General features: G+C 35.5%; 1 protein-coding gene across 1 annotated transcript; it reads right to left on the bottom strand.

The window, feature by feature from the left end:
- Nucleotides 1-357: 357 nt before the first annotated feature.
- Nucleotides 358-25270, bottom strand: Mat89Ba (nucleolar protein 6 Mat89Ba). The gene is made up of 19 exons (XM_071594080.1): nucleotides 25163-25270; nucleotides 24847-24924; nucleotides 24639-24770; nucleotides 24451-24567; nucleotides 24160-24342; nucleotides 23713-24013; nucleotides 20007-20173; nucleotides 16734-16854; nucleotides 16460-16623; nucleotides 14782-14897; nucleotides 12075-12369; nucleotides 11460-11964; nucleotides 10277-10431; nucleotides 9941-10104; nucleotides 9504-9760; nucleotides 7823-8037; nucleotides 5004-5210; nucleotides 3621-3722; nucleotides 358-515 (listed from the first exon to the last, which is right to left on the bottom strand). The coding sequence occupies exons 1-19, from the start codon at nucleotides 25175-25177 to the stop codon at nucleotides 375-377; spliced, it is 3435 nt and encodes a 1144-aa protein (XP_071450181.1). The 5' UTR covers nucleotides 25178-25270; the 3' UTR covers nucleotides 358-374.
- Between the last annotated feature and the right edge of the window lie 33 nt (nucleotides 25271-25303).

Here is a 25303-nt window from a genome sequence, read left to right as displayed (position 1 = left end):
CTAAGAAGTAATTTTTTACACGCCGATGATTTATCATTTATATTTCACATCACCTGGAAGGATGTAAACCATTAGTTTACCTTCATGGGACAGAAACAGTGAAAATTACGAATAATAAACCAATATCCATCCATGTAAATTAGTCTAAATACCAGAATACAATAAGCCCATTCTGTCACATCTTGAAAGTGAAATCACTTTGTGCTCCTTATTTGAAGGATAAGTACATATTTCTTATTTTGCACATATATTTCTCTTTATCCTATATTGCATTAGAAGGCCCTGAAAAATGGATCAAATATTAATAATTTATATTTTAAATGAGAAACAAAAATTTAAAAAAATCAGAAAGTTTATTTGTCCCTTTTAAAAAATCAGCTTTTGTTTGTACATTTCATAGATATATTTAACACAAGTCCTTTGCCAAGAATGTAAAAGTCTTCAATGATTGCATCCAAATTCAAAATTAATTTTGATTTCTGCAGGCTCAATTTGCGGCCATTGAAGTGTGACACCTGAGAAATAACCAAATACAATTACTAGGCAAACCACACTGGAAATCCAAAAGATATAGTAAACCCTTGCTAATCTGGACTATATTGGGTTGGGGGGTTGTATATTGCAAATTTTCTCCAACCATTAAGCATAAAAATCATTCATAAATACATTTAACAAAACAATAGTTATGCAATATATATTGCGCAAATGTTATCAAATTTAAGAGCAAATCGCATGAGGAAGAACTTTAGTCATCTTCTTTTTCAGATTGCATGGTGTTTCATGAAATACCAAACTTCCAAATGAAAATTACACTTACAATTTCTCCAACAAGAGGGGCACTTTCCAATCTTATCTAATAAGAGGGTTATCTTAACTATCTTGCATTTCAATACCACTGTCACAATAGCTAATTTCAGAATATCTTTAATTACATATAATGATAAAATCAATCATTTAACCCTTTGCGGTCCAATATTTATTTCGGAATTACAACAGTCTGGTCCAAATTATTTTTGGAAAAAAAGAAATAAAACGTCAGATGCTAATGTTTTATATTTTATTGTTCATATTTGCATTTTTTTACTGCGGGTTTCCTCTTTATTATAGTGAAGCACATCGAATGATTTAATTTATTCTTTAAAATCTTTAAGCGTGTGGTATCTTTTGAAGCAATTTCCCACATGTAGTCCAGGATTACGGTCACAAGTTTCACATATATAGATTGTCTCCCTTCTTCCACCCAGCACATTTCTTTTCGAACACACAAGACAGTCTTTGTGCTTTCCCTCTGGATGCGGAACAATTATATGGAGCTTCCCATTTAGTCTCTGCTCCTTGTCTGAATCGGAAGTTCTTCCTCTCTTGGTTGCAGAAGTTCCCTGGCGGAAGTTGCCAACTAGCTCCATCAACAACTGCCTCCTGAATCTTAGGTGACTTATAGGTTTTTATTTTGAATCTTGCAGTTTTCCTGGTAAAGGATATACCCATTTATTATTGATACCTCCATGCCCCAGAAAAACAGCTTTCGCCACCACTTTAGAGTCTTTCGAAGGAAGCAGTAGGAAGAGGTATATTGATCTGCAGTGTCCACTGCGCCCATATATTTTGTATAGTGCACAACGACACTTGGCTTCTCAACCTCTTGAATCTGACAAGTTCCCTTTGCTTTCCTTGAAACAGCCTCCGAAGATGATGTGCTCTAAGTACTGAGCAAAGAAACAACGCGTTTATCTCTCCAGGAGAGGAAGAGAATATCATCTTCACTTCTAAAAGCAATTTTCTCTCCTTTCTTCAGCTTGGCCTTCTTGAAGATTTTAGGGACATCTTTCCTATTAGTAACAAGAGTCCCAGTTAGGTGGCATCCTAAGGCAGCTAACTCCTTTGCTAGGGTAGGGCTCTTGTTTTCAAACTGTGGTCATTTGGGCTTGTCGTCTCTAAGTGAATCATCCAAAAAATTTGAAAAAATCGTTTTCTGGTGAAAATTTCACTGAAAAAAGGAACTCTGGATATGAAATCTTGGGACCAATAGTCGTTCATATCTTGATGGCCAATCAACCCCATGTTTACAATAACCCCCAAAAAAGCCCACATTTCTTCTTCTGACACATCATGCCAGCTATGCCACACAGAGTATTTAGATAGTCTTTTACTTTCTATCTTCCTCCTTGCATAAATATTGGTCTCCATTATTATTTTTCTCACTAGATTTGGAGTGAAAAATAATCGAAAATAATCGAGTGGCGAACTACAGCTAGCAGGAATCTGCGGACCTTTGGTTTTCTGTCCTGTGTTATAAAATATTCTTGGAGGTTCATTGTCCTGGTGAGTAACATTCTGGTACCCAATAACATTCGAATGTTTACTTCTTTCAGTTCTACTGCAGTTCAGACTTACTACATTCTCATCACTTACCGTGCTATCAGAAACCTCACATTCACTTTCAATGACTCTAGCACGTCCCCTTGGCCTAGTAAACACTATTTCTTCATCTGATTCTGAGTCAGTAATAGCAGTGGATGGTCCAGGATCAGCTCTGTGTCTCTTACGAACCTGTCTTGTCACAATTTGATCCAAATCATTCCCGAAGTTGCAATCTTCTTCACTAGACAAATCTGCAAACTCGTCATCAACGTCACACATATAGTCATCTTCGTCACTACTATCAGCATAAATTTCTTTTCTTATCTCATCTTCATCCATTTTTGAACCACTAAAAATAAGAAGAGAGCTTGTAAATGAAATCCATAGAAATTAATCACTGGTATAAAAAACAGCGAAAACTGACTTTACTATGCATAATGTGCGCAATATTTGGAACGGAATAATAATACATTCTAATAATTAGGTAATTTTACAAAAGAACTAACCTATAGGTTGCAGAAACCTCCAAAGTTAGTTGAAAAACACTGAAAAATAATGTCAACGAACGCTCAATTGCGTCAGCTACGATCGTAAACTACGCAAAATCGAACATCACGTGTTTCATTGTATTCATATCCTTAAAAGGTATTACATCCAAGAAAGACACGCGGGAAGGTTTAAGTAGGTCTAAGAAGTACAACCAAATGACACCTGATGGTAGAACCATACTGATAAGGCGTATAAATGCCGCACGCAGCTCTGTCGAGCCTGACTCGACGTTGGACCAGATACTTACGCTGAGACTGTCGAGTCCGACTCGACGTTGGACCGCAAAGGGTTAAAGATACCTCACGTTGTTTAAAAAAATTGATGCATTCAAAAGGCTTCAAAATACATTTTACTTATATAAAAGTTAATTTAGATTGTAATTGTAAGGTGTAAACCCACAAAGAACAGGGATGCCAAATTTACACACATGTGAATATTTATTCATTTGATTATTCTTTTCAGCATGGGGAGTATATTTTTTTAATGGCATGTTAATTTGGCCACAATTTGTGATGTATATGCATGCAATTACGAATTATTTCTTTATGCAGTCAGTAAAATTGCTACGATGATTATTATAAAATTTTAAAAAGTTAGCATGAATTTAATTTAAAGCATGAGATGGCTTACCTGCAATCTAGCTAACTGAAAAAAAGAAGTCATAGCACCAGCCCTAAGAACAAATATTCTTTTATTTTATGATAAAATACCTTAACGTCCTTCTCTTCAAAAGCAGTGGGTTTCCATAATACACCAATGAAATTTCCTCCATAGCAGTCATAAAAAAACAGAGCAAAATCACTGTAGCTCTCCTGAAATATTAAGGAGAAAAACATTTTAAAATGTCAAAAAAGAAATTTGAAACTAAAAACATAAATTTTTCAATTATTGACCAACTCATTACTATGCAGGCCATATAAATACTCAAGATGTACCATTCTGTTACACCTGAACTCCATCAATTTTTTGTACTCAAATGTATCTATCACCTGGGTATGCTTTTACAATGTACATTGGCCCATGTAAATAGCAAAAATAATGACTGGGGTCTAAGGATCAATTCCAAAGTCACTGCATACAATAGAAGCTGGCATTTCAGTTTGATGCATCCAGCACAATGTATTAGCGGGATAACTTTGGATGGCAGACCTTTTGCTCTAATGCTGCTACATTTATGTTTCATATTTTTCCCATCAACTTCACATAGACAACTGTGCATTTTTTCAGTCAAAATCTGCCTTTGAGCAACATGTCTTTCCATGGTAGAATATACAAGCACAAGTCTCACTTCCAATATAAAAAAATGGTTGTACTTGCTCCATTTTGATAACACTGACACTAAAATTTTCAAAACAAATATCATTATAAATGTGTTATATGCTAAAAAATAAAATCTAAAATTATTATTCTCGTAATCATTCCCTTTTAACCACACACTACAACAATTGCTTTACAGCTATTAACCTAATTGAAATATAGTTAGAATTAATTTTGATTTTTTACACCAAAAAGTGTCTTTCAACATACACTAGTTTTGGGTATTTTGTCATTTGATTGTTCATTTTTCTTTGGTTGAACATGCGAAAAAGGTGACCAAAATGTGCTAATAAGGGCAAAGGAATATCGAGGAGTGTCCTTATGAGAGAGATAGAGAGAAGTGTGTATTTCTTCCCTCATCCCCTTTTAATTCAGAAGGAATGTCTATTGCCAAGAGGAGGGAGTGAACTCCCACCAACCCACTCTGGAGGAAAGGGATAAATAATAGACTAACAGATCAGGAAGTTGTGGGCAGGATGCTGTACATGCGATTGAGAGGAATTAATATGAAACCAATGTCAGCGATACAAATATTCTTCCTCCTCAAATCCTGATTTATTTGAGGATTGTCAGTCAATCTAAGAATAGATACATAAAAAATATTTTTAAACTAAGAGCATCAATTATCTGTCTAAACTTTCCCCTGATTCAATATGTCATTTTTTCAACAATCTTATGAATAATACCATTAGAAAATTTTAAATACGTTTGCAAGAAGATTCCTGGCACATCTATTTTCATTTCATAGATCTATGGAAGTTAGAATTAGCAATTACCTCCAATTCTTTCAAAAATAACTGCACAGGGTCAAAGGCAACTGGAGGGAGGGCTCCTTCCAAAAAAACAGTCGACACAAGTGGGCGATTTCCCTCATCCTTTTTCTTGGCAAAAACAGGATCCACAGCTTCTTTTAAGCGTGGAACCATTTGAGGATGCAAGTGCAGCACCAGGTCATAAGGCGCCAATGGGGGTCTAAATATCTGCTGCTCAGAGAAATAAGTATTAGCTTTAGAAATAAACTCACAGTAAAATTATATTTATACACACAACATGTATGATAAAAAATAGTATCTCTGATTAGCATTCATTGAATAAATTTGCAACATGGAGATTGATGGCTTTTTACCAGTTATCAAAATACTTATTTAAGCATATTTTGCAGATGAATTTTCCCAATTTTGATTTTATTACCCTTAGTTGATTCCTTCAACTCAATCAGAACACTGCAAGATTACACCCTTCAGCAAGGACTTTATATTCTTAAAAATGAACTTTGCAGTGTTGTTTCCGAACACAAGCATGGGTTAAAACTAACTTCTTATTGAAGGCCAATGCCTACCTATATGTGCCATTTTACAGGGAAGAGACATGGTTTTGCATGCTCACAGAGCCAATTATTTAAGATTTCATTTTATCAGGTGAATGTTACTGATTCAATAATGGCAAATTTATAATTTCACATATTATTATTGATACTTGTATCATATATTTTTGCACTTGAAATAATATTCTTTAACCGATTGTGCTGCTCAATGAAAAAACGCTGATTGTCAGTACCTGAAATTAAAAAAAAAGTAATTCTTCCTTAAATAAAATAGCTCTTCAATAGCTCATCTTTAAATAAAATTTTATCAATACTAAATTTAACCTCTAATTTCCATTCACCACATTTTCTGATTATTTCTGTCACAGCAAATATTGCCATTATGTTACAACATTGATAAATGCACCAATTTCACCAGATAATTAGATATTCAAGTGACATCCTTTGATTGATTAACCTCAAATCCATTTCAAATCCAAAGCCTTATGATTGACGTAGTAATTCAGCACTTGATTGGTCAAAATCATTAGATGACCAGAAAAACAACAGAAATATAAAACTATAAAGTTAAATAAGCAAGTGAAGTTTTAAAGTGAAATTTAGAATGAGTGAAATTTATGATATTATCAACTCATAACAAACTCATTTATTTAGAGAAAAAAATTGTCAATAATGACAGCAGGAAATCTGCACACACTGCAAATCTATCTGTGCAAGGGGAAATTTCACAGATTCTCCAACAAATACTGCTAATTTTGTGAAGGCTTGCATTCAAGCCAGCTATTTTATCACATTATTTGTAATTTATTTATATCAGTTAAGGTCAGTTTTAGATGGGCATGGACTAACACAGTTAACATTTTTAAGTCTACATTACATGACACCTTGACAACCCATACTACAATTAACACTTAATTAATTTATTACCCAGTCTTCAGTATTCTATCGCCAATCAAAATGCTCTGCATCTATCTTTCTTAACTTCTTTGAATATCTCCCATCAAAACTTTCTCCAGTCCCATCATGCCTAGTACTTCTTCATTTGCTTATCTTTCCATCTATTTAACCTTTTCTATCCTTCATCCACATCTCAAAAGACTGCCAAATCCTTGCCCACCATCTTGCTTCAATGACAATGCTTCCTCACCATGAAAAACCACGCTTCATATAAAAATTTTAACAAGTTTTTTCTAAACATCCTTTAAGTACCCGTTTTCAGTTACCTCCAAATTATGAAAGCTTCTTTTCCTAATGCAACACTTATTCTTGCTGTCAGCACTACTTTGAGCATTTTGGCCCCAAACACCACCAAGATGTGAAAACTGTTCCACCAGCTCAAGTTTATCACCTCCAATTAAAACATTTTAGTCTTCCTCTTTCTAAAAAAACATGACAATCTTTGTTTGGTTTACATTGGCGCAAATGATGAACATCAGAATAAAACTATAAATCCACACGAAAAGTAAAATTCAATGCAATTTTAGGTTCACTGCATTGCAGCATAATCAGGCAAACCTGCCTATTGATACCTGCCTGGTGATACTGCACTGCAGTGAAACCTGGGTTGCATTTAAGTTTATTTTTCATGTGGAATCACAAAGTTTTATTTTTAAATTATTCATCATGGAACAATTCCAAAAAGTTACAAAGGTAAGGGGAAAGAGGAAACAATAGGGAAAGAATATCTATGACTTTGTATTCTTTTAAACATTCATAACATATTTAATACTATGGAGTGTAACCAATGACTGCAAGTACATCAGTCCCTTACCAAGTACAAGTGAAGTTTGTAACTTTTCTGTAGCAAAACATAACCCACCTAATGAGAATGATTTTACCAGATTAGCCCCCGGTGTAAGGAGATAATGAGAAACACAGTACAGACTGGAGAGAACTCTCATATTAGGAGCTATCATGCTTTAAAACACAGAAAGAATCAGGATAATAATACACTGCCAAAAGGGAGTCTTGTGCAGTATTATGTGGTAACACGGAAGGTATAAGTAAAATTAATAAATTTTGCGATCAGTCATCTTGCAAAGGAGTATGAGAACATACCCTAAATTTGCCATGTGTAATAGGAACACTCTTTCCTCATTTCTGTTCACATATCCATGATAATGCATTACACTTTCTATCTTTAGATCATATTAAAAACCATAACCAATAAAAATTGCATAGACAAAGCTCTATTAAAGTTTATGCATGTATCACAAGGGCAATGATATAGTGGGAGTAAAGAACTTAGTAAAAAAAAGTCTTGCAACAAACCTTAAAACCCACTAGACTTCTGGTGTATAATTTGGCTTCTATGACTTGAAGTGATTGCTGCGCCAACTGGGCTAGTCGGATAAGAACCTGAACTGAGGGTGCCTCTCTCGTCCAATGGTCACCAGTATGGTTGTAGGGTGTTGCAATGACCAAAGGTGGAAGGCTAGTCCTTTCCATGCTCCCAAAACTATTTTCAACACCCAACACATCTTGCCCTTAAAGTTAAAAAACATATTCAGATTATGATCAGGCTAGCACACCAATTAATATCATAACACAAAATTTGAAATACATGAACAATTAACAATAATTTTTGAAATTCAATGCATTTCAGTCTGGCCATTTAAGGAAAAATTAATGATAAGCATAAATTGATCATCGATTAACTGTTGTGGTGTGTAAAATAATGAATTTGTGCACAGCTAGAGTCACTTAAGTATAGGTAACTATCTTGATAAATTTTACCATGATTTTTGATAGTGCCATACTGTAACTTGAAACCTATCTCCTGTTTTGAATCACATTTATTTATTAGGATTGCCCTATTTTTCCATTGCTTTAACAAAGCAGTGATAGTGGCCACTGGAATACATTTCAATTATTTAATTACATGCATATTTGACATACCGTGTGTTTGGGACAGGGAAATGAGGAGTGTTAATAATGATAATGTGAATAAAAACTTATTTTTGGCATTCATAGAAGGAATGGGAATTGATTATGATGGTACATATTGAACACTCATAGAATATTAAAATAAAAATTACATATAGCATCAAATTATGCCATGAATGCATAATTTGAAGTGGAAAGTAATGATAACAAAAATAACTATGATTTTTCCCTGGCTGTAGAATTTATTTTGGTAATTAATATTTAGTATATTTGGCAGTGGTAGTAACCCTAGCTTTCTAAGAAATTTGCACAACAATCAAAAGTGATCCAATGTCTGAGACCAAAGCTAAGTCATGTAATCACAAATCTAAAAGAGTCACCATTTTAAATATAAACCAAGAAAACACAGGCACATTCCATATTCTACTGTCTCATTTCCAAAGCTTACAACCCAGAGATCACGGATTCAATTCCAGCCTTCGTAAAATTTCCTCCCACCCATGATTTTGACGCTTGTGGTAGTTCTTGTTGTTATTTCATGTTTATATTCCATTGTAAAAGGCTGAAACTAGCCTGTTTTTGAATCACTACTACATAAATAAAATAAAATATATACATGACTAACATGGTGGAAATCCTTCATGATGAAAGAGGACACTTGGCTTTCCTACAGAGAATTTTTTTACTACAACCTAGGTTTCATTACAGCATAACATATTCAGTACCCGAAGATATTATGCTGCACTGAAACATCGGTCGTAATAAAAAAAATTCTATATGGAAAAGCAAAGTGTCTTCTTTCATTATTCAAAATAAATAATATCTTCATACCTTAAAGCCCTTAAAAATTTTGAATATAAGAGACTGCCTTGGTGGCCTAATTGGTTAAGGCACACTGCTGGCTATTGAGGGGATCTAGGTTCGAGTCTTCATCAAGGAAAATAATTTTTATATGGTGAAAATTCCTGCTTTCCAGGTTATTAGACTGATCACATTTGAATTCAAATACATATTTTTTTAAAAATGCTAATAGCTGAGAAATAAAGATGAAGTATACACAACTCACTGCTCATTTCCTCATTAAAATTTAAAATGAGTAGATGTGAGGACCAATCACAAGTTGCAAGAAGGTTGAGAAATCGAAGAAAGGCGGCTTGAGGCTGGTTTGGCGCAATGAGTGGCTCCGGGGAAAGAAACAATGATGCCACTAGGAGCTCAACACAAATCTCTGGGAGGTGCTGATCAGACAGAAGAAGATGTGATGCAACCCACCGCTTTGCAAGGCAGCAAGCAGAACCATATGCCCCAAAACTTTGTTGTAGTCTGTACAAAAAAATATTACAAATATAAGAATTAAATAGACATGAAATTAGTATTAATTCATCATTGAAAGATGTGAGAATCTGTTTTTATTATTTACTTATTTAAATTCTAATTAAACTCACAGAAAGAACTTATTTAAAACAATGTGGTCCACTGCTGACCGAGGCAGGAAAAACTCACCCATGCAAAGCACTACTTAATTTAGGTAGATGAATTGTTTTCTTCTCTAAAGCAACAGCCTCTTCAGTGGATTTATATTTGATCATGCCATCTGTGTCTCTGTATTCCTTCATAAGGGATATTTCACGGGGACATGATAAATATATCCTGAACACATAGCCATCCTGGAAATGATGATGAGGTACCCATTACACATATATAATTGGCGACCATACAATCGGAAAGCACTTTAAAACCTTCCATGAATGAGACAATATCATTGAAAAAATATCGTATTGGATTCAGGTAAATACTTCTGAAATGAAACAGAAGAAAAGATGTGAAATAACTACTCACTTGATACACATCTATAAATTCTGTGTATGCTTGAACCACTAGTTTAAACTGTTCTCTTAATGAATCAGCAATTTTAATGTGAAATGCTGCCTTGACACGGCGAATAGCATCTAGAGTGCTAGGCCACTTACTGCTGACACCCAACTGAATGATCACTGTAACAGAAATAAAATGAACAGGAAAGTAAAGGTTATGAATAACTAAATAATACATATTAACATTTTAAAATAAACTATTCATAAATACCACTTTAATAACCAAAATGTTCTTTTAATATATTTATGTGTGGCATGATATTTCACAATTCAATGGTAATTAATGCTACAGGAGTTACCAGGGTCACAATGACAATGCCTAAATAAGCGGTCATTTATTGGCCAATCTGCCTATTTCATTTTATTCTCATTTGGCTATACATTGAGTTCCAATTCAGATATTAAAAAGATGGCTTTATGCCATCAATATGAAATAAATAGAAGGTAATTGAAAATGTATGCAACATTTCTTTTAGAAGCTAAAATTTAGTAATCATTGCTAATGTTCTCGCTTGTGTGACATTCATTAATGCAAGATGATAGCCCGACTAAATCCATAATAATTCTTGACAAAATTGTATACATGCCCATGAAAATCACTGACACTAGGAGATAAGACAGCCTGAAAAATTTATCATCGAACAAGGGAATTCAGGGATTTGGCAGATACCAATTTAATGCAGGGGATATCTTACACTGTTGTAATGAATCAAAGTATTCCTCAACAAAAAGCATAATGATAAAAACTTAAACGACTATTGCTGTATCCTTGTGCTGCAGTAGTAGTCTAGTTTGCTCTTTACCTTCCACTGCAGTCACCTAATCTACTTAATAAACAAGGTCACACTAGGTCACTGTGTTTCAGACGCCCACCAAAACCATCCTTGTTTTAATGGGTTGTAATTTTTATTATAAATGATAAATTGGAAGGAGCTGGAGTACATAGGGAACAAAGTATAGGTACACTGGAATGAAAAACATTATGAATCTTGAAAGTCCTTTAAGAGCAAGTACAAACAACATGGCTTGGAAATAATACAGGTATACCCAGTAAATATTCTGGAAATTGCATCCCACTTGCTTAAATCCAATGCCACTACTCAGGTTAAACGTGAAATGAATCACCTTTAAAGGACTAATAGTCTTACCTTCAACATGTGGTAACCACTGGGACACTTCACCACTTTCACCATTTATTAGTTTGTAGTTTTTTGTCATTTTCTTCTGATCCTTCCCAAAATATGACCCAGGCAAACCATTTGAAGGCATGGGCGCAAACGGATCTGTATAACGATTTGATGAAGACAGGCCAACGACAGAGGTCACATCTAGTGGCAGTCCTTTAAGTTGCCTAAGCTTGGATGATAGGTTATCTGTGGCACGTACAACTGCCAAACACTCCTCCTCATTGGCTACAACTAATGAGTTAGCACGCCTAATCAAACTCTCCATTTGATCTGCAAAATACTGCCAAGAGCTTCCCTCTTCAAGATTCAATGACTTCAAGATATGGCTAACTGCAACCTTGCAAACCATTCTTCTCTGAACCATTTTGGCATCAGAATTGCCCCACAACACAGCCTCCCGTACACTTCCATCTTGGAATCTCCTAAGCTCTGCCTTAGTGCCCCAAAAACGTTGGAATTCCTGAGCCTGAAAGAGGAATGACACTAAGTTAAAGCCATGAATGTTACTTGGAGAACTGAAGAGTTTATTTCTTCCGGAAATACCACAAGACCAATAATTCACCCTGTTTATAGTACCTCAGAAGTATTGGCCAATGGACCCTTTTCAATGACATCAAATGCACTCTCAGGATTTAGTCTTATGCCCAAAGCTAACCCCTGGAATGATGGTGGTGGTTCCTCAGAGACATCCCACAACTTTGGAGGCGATAACTTCTCAGCAATAATAGTCGTCCTTCTCCCTATCGCTCCTGATACTTTTGCTAAAATAAGTTTTAATGCTAATGGTGACCAATGGACACCATAATCCAAAAGCTCTCCTTTTGATGAATGCTTCTGGACTATTTTTTCTAGCTGTGAAGAGTTGTGAAAGCTGAAAAGGAGAAGCTAAGAATATTATAAGTCATATCTCAATAATAATATTTAGAATGATATTGCTCTCCAGATTTCCAGAGATGCTTCAACTCAGTGTGTAGAGACAAATCTTATGATGACACTTTAATGCCCTCTTTGCCACCAGGTGGATCAAGTATGGAACTAATCCCGAACTTATTGAATGGAGTGCCTCCTTTTGTCATTTTTTAAGTCTGTTTGGAGGCATTGAATCCACAGAAACTTCCTGAATAATTGCCTTTAAAAACTTTGTTGATTAGTTATGACCATATACGTGAAAGGGGTGCTCTTGGAGAGGGGTGAAAAATCAGATTGGCAGAAATGAGCACTTTGAAGGAGCTTTTTTTCTGTGAAATTCTGCAAATCCTTCACAGAAACTTTTTGAGTTGATTACCAAGGCTAATGGTAAGGATGCTATAAAATGTAATGCACGTTATGAGTGGTTTACCCAGTTCAAAAAGGGGTGGGAATCAGTGGAAGATGACGAGAGTTCCTCGTCTGCCTAACCTGATTACAGCAGACCAGAAACAACATCGAGTTCAAGTATGTCAAAAACTGTTTGATCAAGCTAAAGAGGATGGAACCTTCTCGTCTTGTATCATAACAGGTGATGAGTCATGGGTTTATGGACGACATCGAAACATAAGTGCAACTTTCACAATGGATCGGTGAAACATCAACCACCCCTCCCCAAATAATCTCGACAAGTTAGCTTGAAAGTCAAGGTCATGTTGACTGTTTTTTTTTCAATGACAAGGGGGTTAGGTATCACGAATACCGAAAAATGCAAAGATAGTAGAAAAATTGAGAGTAGGAGATACTGAGAGAATGTTGAATGTTATAATAGAATGGAGAATGTAAGATAAGTATGGTTGATGAAGGGAATTAGTAGGCTTTTTGGATGGCTTGAAGGGAGGAAGAAGGCACAAAGAATGAGGAATGAAATAGTGTTCAAAAGGAAGTCCAGATAATATGAGGGCGATTCGAAAAGTATGGTCTCCTATTTTTTTTCATGAAAAATCAAATTTATTCTCAACTTTGTGTACATTGCAGGAGAGGCTGGGCATTTAGCTATTTTTCTACATAGTCGCTTTGACGATCAATCACTTTTGGCATCCTTATAACCACCTTTTTAATACCAGCATCATACCTTACTCCTGCAGCATCATGATGCAAAATGATGATCATGAAGCCAACTGATGACTGCTTCTCGCACTTCCTTGTCTGACTTAAATTTCTGTCCTCCAAGGTGTTTTTTGCGAGCGGGAAACAAGTGATAGTCGCTCGGGGCAACGTCCAAGCTGTAAGGAGGGTGGTTGATGATATCCCAGCTGAATTGATTGAGTAGGGTGATCGTTTGATGTGACACATGTGGATGAGCATTGTTATGATGCCAACACCCTCCTTGGGTGAGATACCTTGCTGAAACCGAGGACCTTTGACACAATATTCTGCACGGAGAAGTAGCCACTCTCTTCATTAAGGCCTTCCTTTATCTTATAAAGGGCAGTTCTCCGGTTATTGCGCACCTTCTCATCAATTGGAACCACCATTGATTCTGGCAAACTTGGCTGCCCCGACCGATGCTCATCCTGGACGTTTTCCCGGCCATCAAAAAAACTCCCTGCACCATTTCCGCAAGTTTTTGATGTCCATACACTTTCACTAAATGGCGATGAATTTATATTGGAGAAGTAGTCGTCAGTTGGCTTCGCGACACAGCGGGAGAAAGGTGGGATGCCGGTATGAAAAAGCTGCTTACAAGGATGCAAAAAGTGATTGATTGTCAAGGCGACTATGTAGAACAATAGCTAAATGCTCAACCTTTCCAACAATGCACGCTATGTTGAGAATAAATTTGATTTTTCATGAAAAAAAATAGGAGACCTTATTTTTTAAACCGCCCTCGTACTAAGTATAAAATAATAGTTTTCAGGAACATTTAAAACTAACCTTTAATAGCTAAATTACCTGGTAGCATATGTAACCAAGTTTAGATATTACAGCTGGTGCTAAAATATAGGAGTCATTTCAGTAAATAAATGATTCTGGTATGAAATTCAGGCACAATGGCTTCAAAAGAACTTACATTCTGTATGCATGCAGTTATGCTTATATTTGGATTGAAAATTATTAAATCATACCACAAGCTGCTTCTTAGCTTCCTTTGTGAACACAAGTTATACTAATCTTGCCCATTTTATGGGTGAGCCACTACACATAATTAAATTGTGATAGGAACACACAATTATAAGCAATAACTATAATATAATAATTTATGTGTAATATAATACTTATTATAAATAATTAAAAGTGATCCACTACACACATTTAAATTGCAATACACACATAATAGAAATAAGTATATGCATAAGGACATAAATTTACTCACCTAATCATTTGATCAAATTGTCGATAAAAAGGGATTTTTGTCATGAATAGAGCTTGGAAGCTATTTAAATTAGGATTGTCAAGGCATTTTACAGCAAGATGACATTCTTGATTTAGCTGAAAAACAACATAAAAAGGATAAAATATTAAACTGAAAAGATTAATGCAGATTACTAATTACCCATAAAAATTAGCCGACATTATAGCAAAAACGTTTTACATTATGCCTTGCAAAAAATCCATTTGACTTCAGAAAAAACAAGGAGCAAGAGAGGAAATACTTAGCTGGGGAGTACTGACAATGATATACACAAATCAGCCATCATATATGGCAGTCATGGACTTTAACAGCATGATATGGAACTAAATGTTCAAGATGACTAGCTAACTAGGAGTGCTTGGAATGGACTGCAATAACAGTAGAATAATCCATTACCTCCACAAGAATAAGGTTACAACCATGAGAATGAAAAACAAATGAAAATAGAAGCCAAAATAAAGAAAGGAGTTAAGGTAAGTGATGAAGAAATTAATACACTCCTGTTACTGATGGTATCATAGTAGCTGCAGGAATGTGACAGGACCTGCTAGCAACTCTGAATGCTATGAATCAAGTACTTCAGGAAAATAATATGAGCATCAACAAGAAGTACACTAAAAGAGGTGTTTGGCAAATTGGGATCTGTTGTCTTTCTTTGTGAAAAGATAGAATAAAGATAAGAATAAGATAGAATCTGCCCTCAGCAGAGAAGAACTTTGGATCAACAACAACTGAAAAGATGATAAGAACTTGGTGAAGACAGGAAGAGGAACTACAAAAAGCTATTCACAGTAAACACAACCTGCAGCATGGGATTGCAAAATGGCCAGATCTAGAAGAATAATAACATTCTTGGATATGAAGAAGAAATTTAAAAATTTGGAAGTCTGGAGATTTTGAAGTGAAACCTACAGGAGGGAGGGAGAAGCCTAGCATTTAACAGATTTGTTAATGGGTCAAAACCTCATGGAATGCTGTGAAATGTCAGTCATAAAATCATTTAAGAATTATGAAAGTAGTTGATGTCACAAAGGAAAATTTGTTACACAAAGAATAAAGTTTCTGAAAGAGAGGCTTCAAATGATTCTTCATATGACATATTTAGAGATGAAGTTCTGCATTTTGGGATATGCAGTGAAAAGGTAGCCCTTAGCTACAATGTTCTCTAGATACATTTTTAAAGACATAAATTACTACAACATTGGAATGACGAATTATAATGGACATTCATGAAAAAGTATAAATTTCTTTCTTTAAAAAGTCTATAAAAAGGGAGTTTTAAACACCGGAAAATACAGTCATTAAAATTTACATTAATAGTCATATTATATCATTACCTAAGGGAATTTGACTTTGTAAAAATTACTTGGGGATTTAGTTTATCAGTTGTAATATGATAAAGCAGTAAAAGTTCCATTTATCTAATTATATACTCTAAGAATTATAATTAATCCCTATTTGCGTGGATTTGTTTCTATAACATCAGGCAAAAACTTTTCACCCTATCATAAATCTACAAGATGTAAAATATACAAATTTAATTTCAATAAATTGCTCCCAAGGGTAGAAGTACCATATGTACAATATGGGAAGTAATGGGTCAACAAGGCAAGCAATAAAAAACTAATCAATAACTTACTCTCATAAATGTCGATTTTGACACACTTGCACAAAGATTGTTGTATCCCGTTGCATCCAAAAATACCACGTCAAAATGCTGATGAAAATTTTCGATGGGTAATGAATTATTCACTTTCATTGCTTGAGCTAAGGAAATGCCATTGGTTGTCCAATCTGATGCAGCTAGAAAGGAGGAATAGACAGTGTATAACAATAAGAAGGACATTAAAACCCATATGTTCCAGATATCTCTGGTTAAAATGCATATTAAGGGTTATATACTTGAAACTTACCAAGACAATTCCATGTAGTTCTCACAACTTGGTAACTGCTCATCACATTACTTATCCGTCTCTCTTTGGCAAGATAGACAATATACATGGCCATTATGTATGCACTGAAAGCTCCATAACCCTGCAAGTTAATCAGTTTCAATAATATAGCAGGAGATATCACAATGGCAACCTGTATACTCCCATGCATAAGCACATATGCGCAAACAAATAAGTAAAGATTTAACAGGATTAAGTCATTTCATCATAATCTTCTCTAAACCTCAATTAGTGTGTATCAATTAGGAACTGGAAAGGTGCCATTTGTGGAGGCAGTACCTTACGCAGCCATCAATCAACCATTGAAGAGATCTAGAGTCATATCCTGACACAGCTAAATGACTTTTTCATTGTGAATCTCCATCCATAAGAGTATAAATTTTTTTCTACTAATGACAATGATTGACTCACAAAATCCACCTCTTTTCAGAATAAATACTTTTCTAGTCTACATAGATATTATGCTTTCTCAAGTTTATCTCTTGTATGTGTTGCAAAGAGAAGAATAAAGAAATTTATCCTGAGATTATCTATTCAATGCCATACCTTAAGTAATTATGTGGCATTATTGCATCATGAACTGACGACTCTTATCACAAGGACTAGGGACAGTTATTCTCTCAAAATGTTATAAACTTCAGTAGAATGCTATGTATCCATGAGATAATTTATTCTTTTATTTATTGCTTCCTATAATATTTCAAACAGTGCATTGCTTATTTATAATGCAAGAAACACATGACATTCTTCTTTTGTATAGTCCAACACTCAATTTAAACACGAGAACCAAAGTAGCAATCTGATCCACTGATCGAATGAGGGTGGTAGTATTACGTTAGAAAAACATAAACACTTCACAAAAAAAGGCAAACATAATTTGGTGTTCCTAAGAGTAAATGAACTTGTAATTATCATGGTTCAGAGGAAAATAAAGAATAAGGCAACTTTACCTCACAAATGTTAGGAGCTAACTAATATTCTTTGTGGTATATGATATTACTCCAGTAATGTAGGTGGTCCCTAGACAGAAAATGAAGGTTTTCACCTGATTTCATACAGAGGACAAGTATTTGAGGGGATCCTAAAATACTAAGCAAATCGATTCATATCTTGCAAATCAAGTTTCTGAAATAATGAGGACATAAAAATAAAAAGATTAAAACTTTTATCAATAAACTTTTGACTTTGCAATAAATCAACCACTTTTTTAACACAAGGGTGGCATTATCAAGGTAAAATTCAGGCATAGTGATCTCATATTTAGACCAAATACTCAATACCCCAACAGAACATTCACCAATCTTGAATATTGGAGTAAGTGTCGGATTGTTGTGTGAATTTTCCTTTCATGACACTGCTGAAACTATTGTTCCTGTATTAACTTATGGGAGGAAAGTTACTTGTTTTATCCTCATATGAAAATTGAAATAAAATATTTTTACAATGTTATGCTTGAGACGTTATCCTCTTTTTGAGAGCCTTCAAAAATGGAGTAGTAGAAGGGTGGTTCAATAAGTACCTGTGTTTGACGACAAAGGGCGCTCCTGAGGGAAGTTTATGTTATCATCGTGTGCTGCCATCTATCGAACGACGGTGAAACATATTTCAGACTGATTTAAAGGTTAGTTTGGATTTGGCAACCATTCAAGTAAGACGCGTTTCATGATTTTCGCTAAGATGGAAAAAGAGCAGTATCGTTCGGTAATTCGCTTTTTGTTTTTCGATGGGAAGAATAAGAGGAGACAAAAGCAAAGTTGGATGTTGTTTATGGGGACACTTCGCCATCTATGACCACAATTAGATATTGGTTCAACGAATTTAAATGTGGGCAAACATCTGATTTTGATGAGGAGCAACCAGGACGACCGGCAGACGTGGTAACTAAGGAAATCATTCAAAAAGTCCACGCCACGATTCTCTCTGATGGATGAACGAAAGTGTGCGAAGTAGCAGAAGACTTGGGTGTGTCAACCGGAATGGCAATTAATGTTTTACATGATAAGTTGGTGATGAAAAAATTGTCGGCCCGATGGGTGCCGCGATTACTCACGGAGGACAACAAGCTGATCCGGCTGTCAACTTCGAAGCAGTGTTTGCAGCAATTTAAGCGAGATCCGAAGGTGTTTCTTCGTCGAGTTATCACTGTTGATAAAACCCTGAGTCATCATTACACACCAGAAACTAAGTAACAATCATAACAATGGATTTCTCCCGTTGAATCTGCTCCAAAGAAGGCGAAGATGGTCCGAATGGCCGGAAAGGTCATGGTGATGGTTTTTTGGGATGCAAATGGCGTCATCCTCATGGATTTTTTAGAAAAAGGAAGAACGATCACTGGGAATTCCTACAGTGAGTTATTGGTCCGCTCTGACAAAAATTTGAAGGAGACACTGCTGAATTTGGCGAAAAAGAAGGTGCTGTTTCACCACGATAACGCACCAGCACATTCTTCTGGAGTTGTCCCTGCCAAACTGCATGAACTACGTTATGAATTGCTGCCGCACCCCCTGTATTTATCCGCTCTAGCTCCCAGCGACTTTTTTTTATTCCCTAACATGAAGAAATGGCTAGTGGGAAAAAAATTTAGCTCAAACGAGGAAGTTATCGCCGAGACAGAGGCGTATTTTGGAGAGTTCGACAAATCCTATTTTTTGGAGGGGTTAAAAAAAATGGTCGAAACGTTGGGAGAAGTGCATCTTTCTAAAAGGGGACTATGCTGAAAAATAAAAAATGTTTTTGAAAAAATGGTTTCATCATTTCTAATACGGGTACTTATTAAACCACCCTCGTACGTGGCTTACTTAATGTAACAAGAAAAAAATGTATGAACATTACGTTTTCATATCCATGCCTAGGCAACCAAACAGAAACATACAAATGCATTTGCGTAGAAATAATAAACTGTCTATCATGAGGGTCGAAAACTATCATAAAAAAGAATAAATTAAGTCCCCATTATATAAACTTGAGCACTAAGACAAACAAACATTACACCCAGTGTCCTGCATAGGAAAATTTTGGCAACATAAATTTTTTTCAATGCAACCAAAGATATTTAAATGAATTACAAAGGGCACATGTCATGTTCATGCCATAGAAATAATGAAGTAATTTTAATGGTTTCAGAGGTCTATGATAAGTTATTTGATGCAAGAGTTATCTTTGATGTGATACAGGTAATTATTAAATTACCAAAAATATATAAGCATGAGTAATGGATATCACACAACTTACCTCATCCAGTTCTCGTTGATGAAGCCATATCTTCAGCAGCTTTATTCCATCCTTCAAGTTTTGATTATTTAACAGGGCCTCATTAAGAACCTTTTCATTGTCATGAACAGTCAGGTCAATTAAAATACTACTATTGTAATATGGGGTTGAATGATCACATTCAGTTTCTGAAATAAAACTATATGAATTAGAAGCACAACAATTTTTCATGCACATAAAAAATATGCTGGAAAATTATAATGAAATGCATAACAAAAACAAATGCAATAGTGATAATAGCAAGTATTTATCTAATGAAATGCCAGCAAAGCAAAAGCAACATAACGGCACAGGAGAGGACCAAATTATGTACGAGTAGCTAACGGAGGGACTTGGAATGTTAGGAAGTTGTTGAGGCCACAGAAATTAGAAAATATGATGTGAGTGATGGAGAGAAAAAATTAGGATACTTTAAGGCATTGCAAGGTAAGAGGGAAGGATAGTAGGCATTACTGGAGTGATAAGTATAGAGTAATGTAATACAGAAGGGAAGAGATTCAGTGAGGCATGGTAATATTTAACAAAAAGATAAGAAGCATAGTAAACATAGAGCAAGTGGCTAGTAATATATTATTTGTAGAAGTATATTCTGAACCAATGAACTTAGCCACTGATTACGCCTACATACCACCATACAATCATATGGAGAGAGAGGTTGAGTTGTACGATAATCAGAAGAAATAACTAAGGGTCTTCCTAAAAGGAAACATTTCATAGTGAAGTAGGCAACTATAGTTTATGGACAACGAATGACATATGGTTGAGAAAATAGAACGTAGAAGCAATAACTAATACCATAAGAAATAAGTATCAGCAGGCAGTAGAGGAAATCATGAGTGAGGAAAGGGAGCTCGGTAATATGGATAGGAACATATCAAAAAAGGGATATCAAATTCTGAAAACGAAAAATTGAAGGAAAAGGAAATCATTGATTACAGATGAGATGATTAAAAAGATAGATGAGATAAGGAAATGGAAAAATGTAAACTAAGTGTTAGGCAGAAAGACCTATATAATAAGCTAAGGTGGGAAACTTTGAGCCAAAAAGTGTGGGGTAAGTTAAAGTGCAAGGATATGGAAAGTTTGTCAAGGAAGGGTGAATTTGGTGCACTATAAAGGAAGGAGAAATTGCCATCACAAAGTATGACGGGAAAACCCATACATAAAAGATAAGTCAGGAAATTTGACTGAACCAGCAAAGACTCTAGAGAGATGAAAGATATATATAGGGTATTCCTATAGTACCCCAATAACTATATTGGCCAGACACATTAGACCAGAAATCTTAGACATAGAAAAAGACTATGACATGGATGAGGACAATTTCAGTCCAAGCATACTTAACGGCAAGACAGCAAAGTATTTAGGAAATTGAATTCAAACAAGGTTGAGAAGGTAGCCAACATTCCCATAAAAAACTTAGGATGTTAGTATAAAATCAGATCAAGATCTAGGGACTAACTTGCAGCATTTATAAAGAAGTAATCTGGCTGGAAGATTTCACCAGGCCAGTGTTACTTCCTATTCCAAAAAAAAGAGAAAGGAATTCACATGAGAAGACTATTCAACTAAAAGTTTGATTTAGATGCCATATTACTAATGAGATCACTAATACGAGGGGAGGCTGAAAAGTAATGCACACATGCTTGTAGACCACACAAAAACAAATAGCAAGATTGGGCAAATAATACATTCAAGCACAATTCTTAAGTTTCTACATATTTATTTATTTTTCAACATAGTCACCACTAAGGCTAACACATTTCTCCCAACGTGTAACAAGTTTTTTCATTCCATCACTGAAAAACTCTTCTTACTTTTCTCAAATCCAGAACTTGACAGCTGCTTTCACCTCATCATCCAAGGTGTAATGATTACCCTTGAGGTGTCTCTTGAGTTGAGGAAAAAAATAAAAATTGCAAGGTGCAAGATCGGGGGAATAAGAAGGGTGTGGAATTGGTTGATATTTCAGGTTTCATAGAGCCTCTCCATGTATGTGCGAGGTGTGGGGACAAGGGTTGTCATGTTGCAAGATTATTGGTGTCAGGCTGCCTTTAACACGATAAACTCGACGTCGGAGGTGTTTTCAAGTCTGAATATACTGAGAAGAATTTACTGTTGCCCCTCATTCCAGAAAATCAGTCTCACAAACTAGGCAAGCATCCCAAAACACAGTCAAAAGAAGTTTCATCAACAATTATGGCTTTTCCAGGCTCGCAACCACCAAATTTTACTACCCATCAATTTACAGTAGACCTATCAACAGCATCATCACCATAAAAAGCCTTTCAACAACGATGAATCTCTGTAGGAGGTCACTTATTCAGCCGTTAAAAATTTGCCAACAGCATGCTATTTAGCTTGCGTTGACATAGTGTTAGAACACATCTCAATACTTCCGCTTCTCAAAATACACTGGATGAATGTAATGACCTCAAACCTGTCCATGCATGTTGAGGGGGAATGTTACTTCCACATGCTACCAGGAGTGCTTCTGAAGGTCATTTTGTTTGTGGTCTACAAGCATGTGTACATTAGTTTTCAGCCTACCCTCGGGTAAAAGAACCTAGAATATAATTAGAATGAAAATATCTGTTCCATAGATTTTGAAAAGGCACTCATATAAGTGCATTGTAGAGAAATAATGAATGGAGAGTTGGATATAGCAATAGATCGAAGGGTAAGGAGACATCCACAACCAGTACATGTCACGGACTGCTCAGGTGCAAGTGGTGGATGGAGAGTCAGGAAAGGCACTGTTAAGAAGAGGGGTCACTTTTGCTTTTGAATGTATATGTGAAAGAAGTGGTTTGAAGAGGCATGGGAATAACTGGAGATAGGAATGAAAGTCGGTGGACGATTCGTAAAATAAATTGGGTTTGCTGATGACCAAGCTCTAGTTTGTCAATAAAATTGTCTGAGGCGTCACTTTGTGGAAGCGATTCATATCGGAAAAGAAAGAAATACTTGGTTGTTCCACATATATTTTATTAACACGACCTAGGTTTCGACTTACAAAGTCATCATCAGGTGATCACCTGATGATGACTTTGTAAGTCGAAACCTAGGTCGTGTTAATAAAATATATGTGGAACAACCAAGTATTTCTTTCTTTTCCTCTAGTTTGTCAGTCAGCCAAGGGGTTGCAAGCATTGTTGAGTGAATTGGAAATTCAGCGCAATAGACGTGGGATGAGGTTTAAAGGTAATAAAACATAGGTTATGTGATTTTCCAGAAGGAGAAAGGCTAAGATCAACATTAAAATAGGAGGGCAAAAACTAGTGCAGGTGGAACAGTTTCAAAGTGAAGAACAGAACATATCTCGAAGTGTTTTGGAGCAAAATGGTCAAAGTAAGAACACGCATTGCATTACACAAAGAAGCTTTCACAGGGAGGAGTGATTAGATGACACAGATGGTGAGTAAGGATGTCAATAAATGGTTCATTAAAGCTTTAATTTGTAAGGAGCGTGATTTAATACAGCACGGATATCGTCATTGAAGCAGGAAGATAGGCATACACTGGAGGGTTTTGCTTTGAGGCTGATCAGCATATTACAATTAAGTATAGTAATGCTACACCTTTTAATTTCAAACTATTATTATGCCTTTAAGTAAACTGAATATGACACCCAAATAATAAGACTTAACATTGAAATTTTCCTTACCTTTACTGCTTTCTTCAGTAATGTCACAGTTATTTCGTACATTACTTCTTGAAGGTGAAAAAAGATAATGCTTGAAACAAGTAGATGGGGGTGCTGCATGAATAACCACTGTAACATGCTTTCCTAATTTTCCCACAGGTTTAACATTAAGTAGAGGCCTTAATGGGTTATCATAACTATATTGGAATCTCATATCCTCGACAAGCATTGAGTCCTGAAGTTTGCTAGCCACATAAGTCAAGTAAAGGGCCCTTTTGTAGGAATATTTATGATTCAAAGAATCACTGCGCTGGAAACATTTCTGTGGATCCATGAATTATTGGTATTAGCTGACACTCACTTCTGAATACTTCTAATCATTTAGAGATGCTTATACTTGACCAAGGTAATCAAATCAAAATTGATCTAACAAAAAATGAAAGTATAAAGATAGGAAAAACTCATTACCTGTGGCATATGAAGAAGTAAATCTATCTTTACATTAGGTCCAACACAGCAACCTGCCTCATAAGAGCCTATCACCTTAACATTAGTCGGCTTCACAAATTGGAAAACGCCTTTTACGTCCGACAGCGATTGCATGAAAGGCAACTTTACCTTTAGCTTCTTCATCCACTTTCCACAAGATATCTAGAAAATGCAGATATTGCTAACATGAGCCAAAATTAATTACGGGAGTTAAAAGGTAAATCATATTGAAATGAACAGAAATAGCAATTTTAACAAACTAATGATCACCTGCTTGGGTTCCGGAGACTCTATACCATCGAAAAATGCTACGGCCTTATGAAGCCATTCTTTGAATAAAGAAACATATCGATCTTTAATTTTGATTTCGGAAAACATTTCTTCAATCTGAAAAATGAACAAACTATTGTTATGTAGCCTATCTACAACCCTATTAATGACGAATACACGAAGATTACCTGCAACCTGAAGAGATTTGAGTGAAATAAATTTTCTGTCTCCCTCAACTGATTGAGTTCCTCATTGGTGGGAGGCTTCAGCATATCTTTTTTTGGCAGTTTCTTCTTTTTCTTGGGTGTGTCATTGTTCTCCTGAAAGTTATCAATTAACTGATAAAATTTGTCCCAATGGTACACATCAATTAACGGTGGCATAAGCATGTATTACCTGGTGTAGCTTCGTCTTCTTTCCTAGGTAATCATGAACAACACTATCTTCAGCTTTTTGGCGTCCTGCCTCAGAAATCTGAGCCCATTTAAGTAAATAAATAAAAAAAGTTGAGATAAACGACCAATATCCACTTAAAATAAGGCTGAAATAGGTAAAAACAGTAGCGCGCAGAATACGATAAGTAAAAACGTATAACGACCACTAGGTTAAGCAGTAACTTAGAAAAAACTCATGCTATTAAATCCTTTTTTTAATTTCCAAGCCCCTTACTCATAATCACATTTCACTTTCCTGTGGCTTCCTCAATACTTACATTTTTGCGCTTCATGATCGAAAGTCCAAGGAATACAGCCAAAACTTAATTTTTAACGACCTTTCACTTAATAACACATGTAATCCATGTGTCACATTGATACCATGTGCGCAGCCATGATTTGAAGGAACAGTTGAATTC

The sequence above is a fragment of the Hetaerina americana genome, unplaced genomic scaffold (assembly GCF_022747635.1).
Source record: "Hetaerina americana unplaced genomic scaffold, ioHetAmer1.1.p SCAF_6, whole genome shotgun sequence".
Classification (NCBI taxonomy): Eukaryota; Metazoa; Arthropoda; class Insecta; order Odonata; family Calopterygidae; genus Hetaerina; species Hetaerina americana.
Note: the sequence above shows the minus strand (reverse complement) of the source record. Positions and strands in the feature narration are given on the sequence as shown.

Bases quoted from the DNA above. Each gene is read 5' to 3' on its own strand.
- Mat89Ba (XM_071594080.1), bottom strand. The intron at 16,624-16,733 runs GTAAGTTTCAAG...CCTCCTTTCTAG, and splicing joins AACTACATGGAATTGTCTTG to CTGCATCAGATTGGACAACC. The intron at 10,432-11,459 runs GTAAGACTATTA...TTTCTGTTACAG, and splicing joins GTGGTTACCACATGTTGAAG to TGATCATTCAGTTGGGTGTC.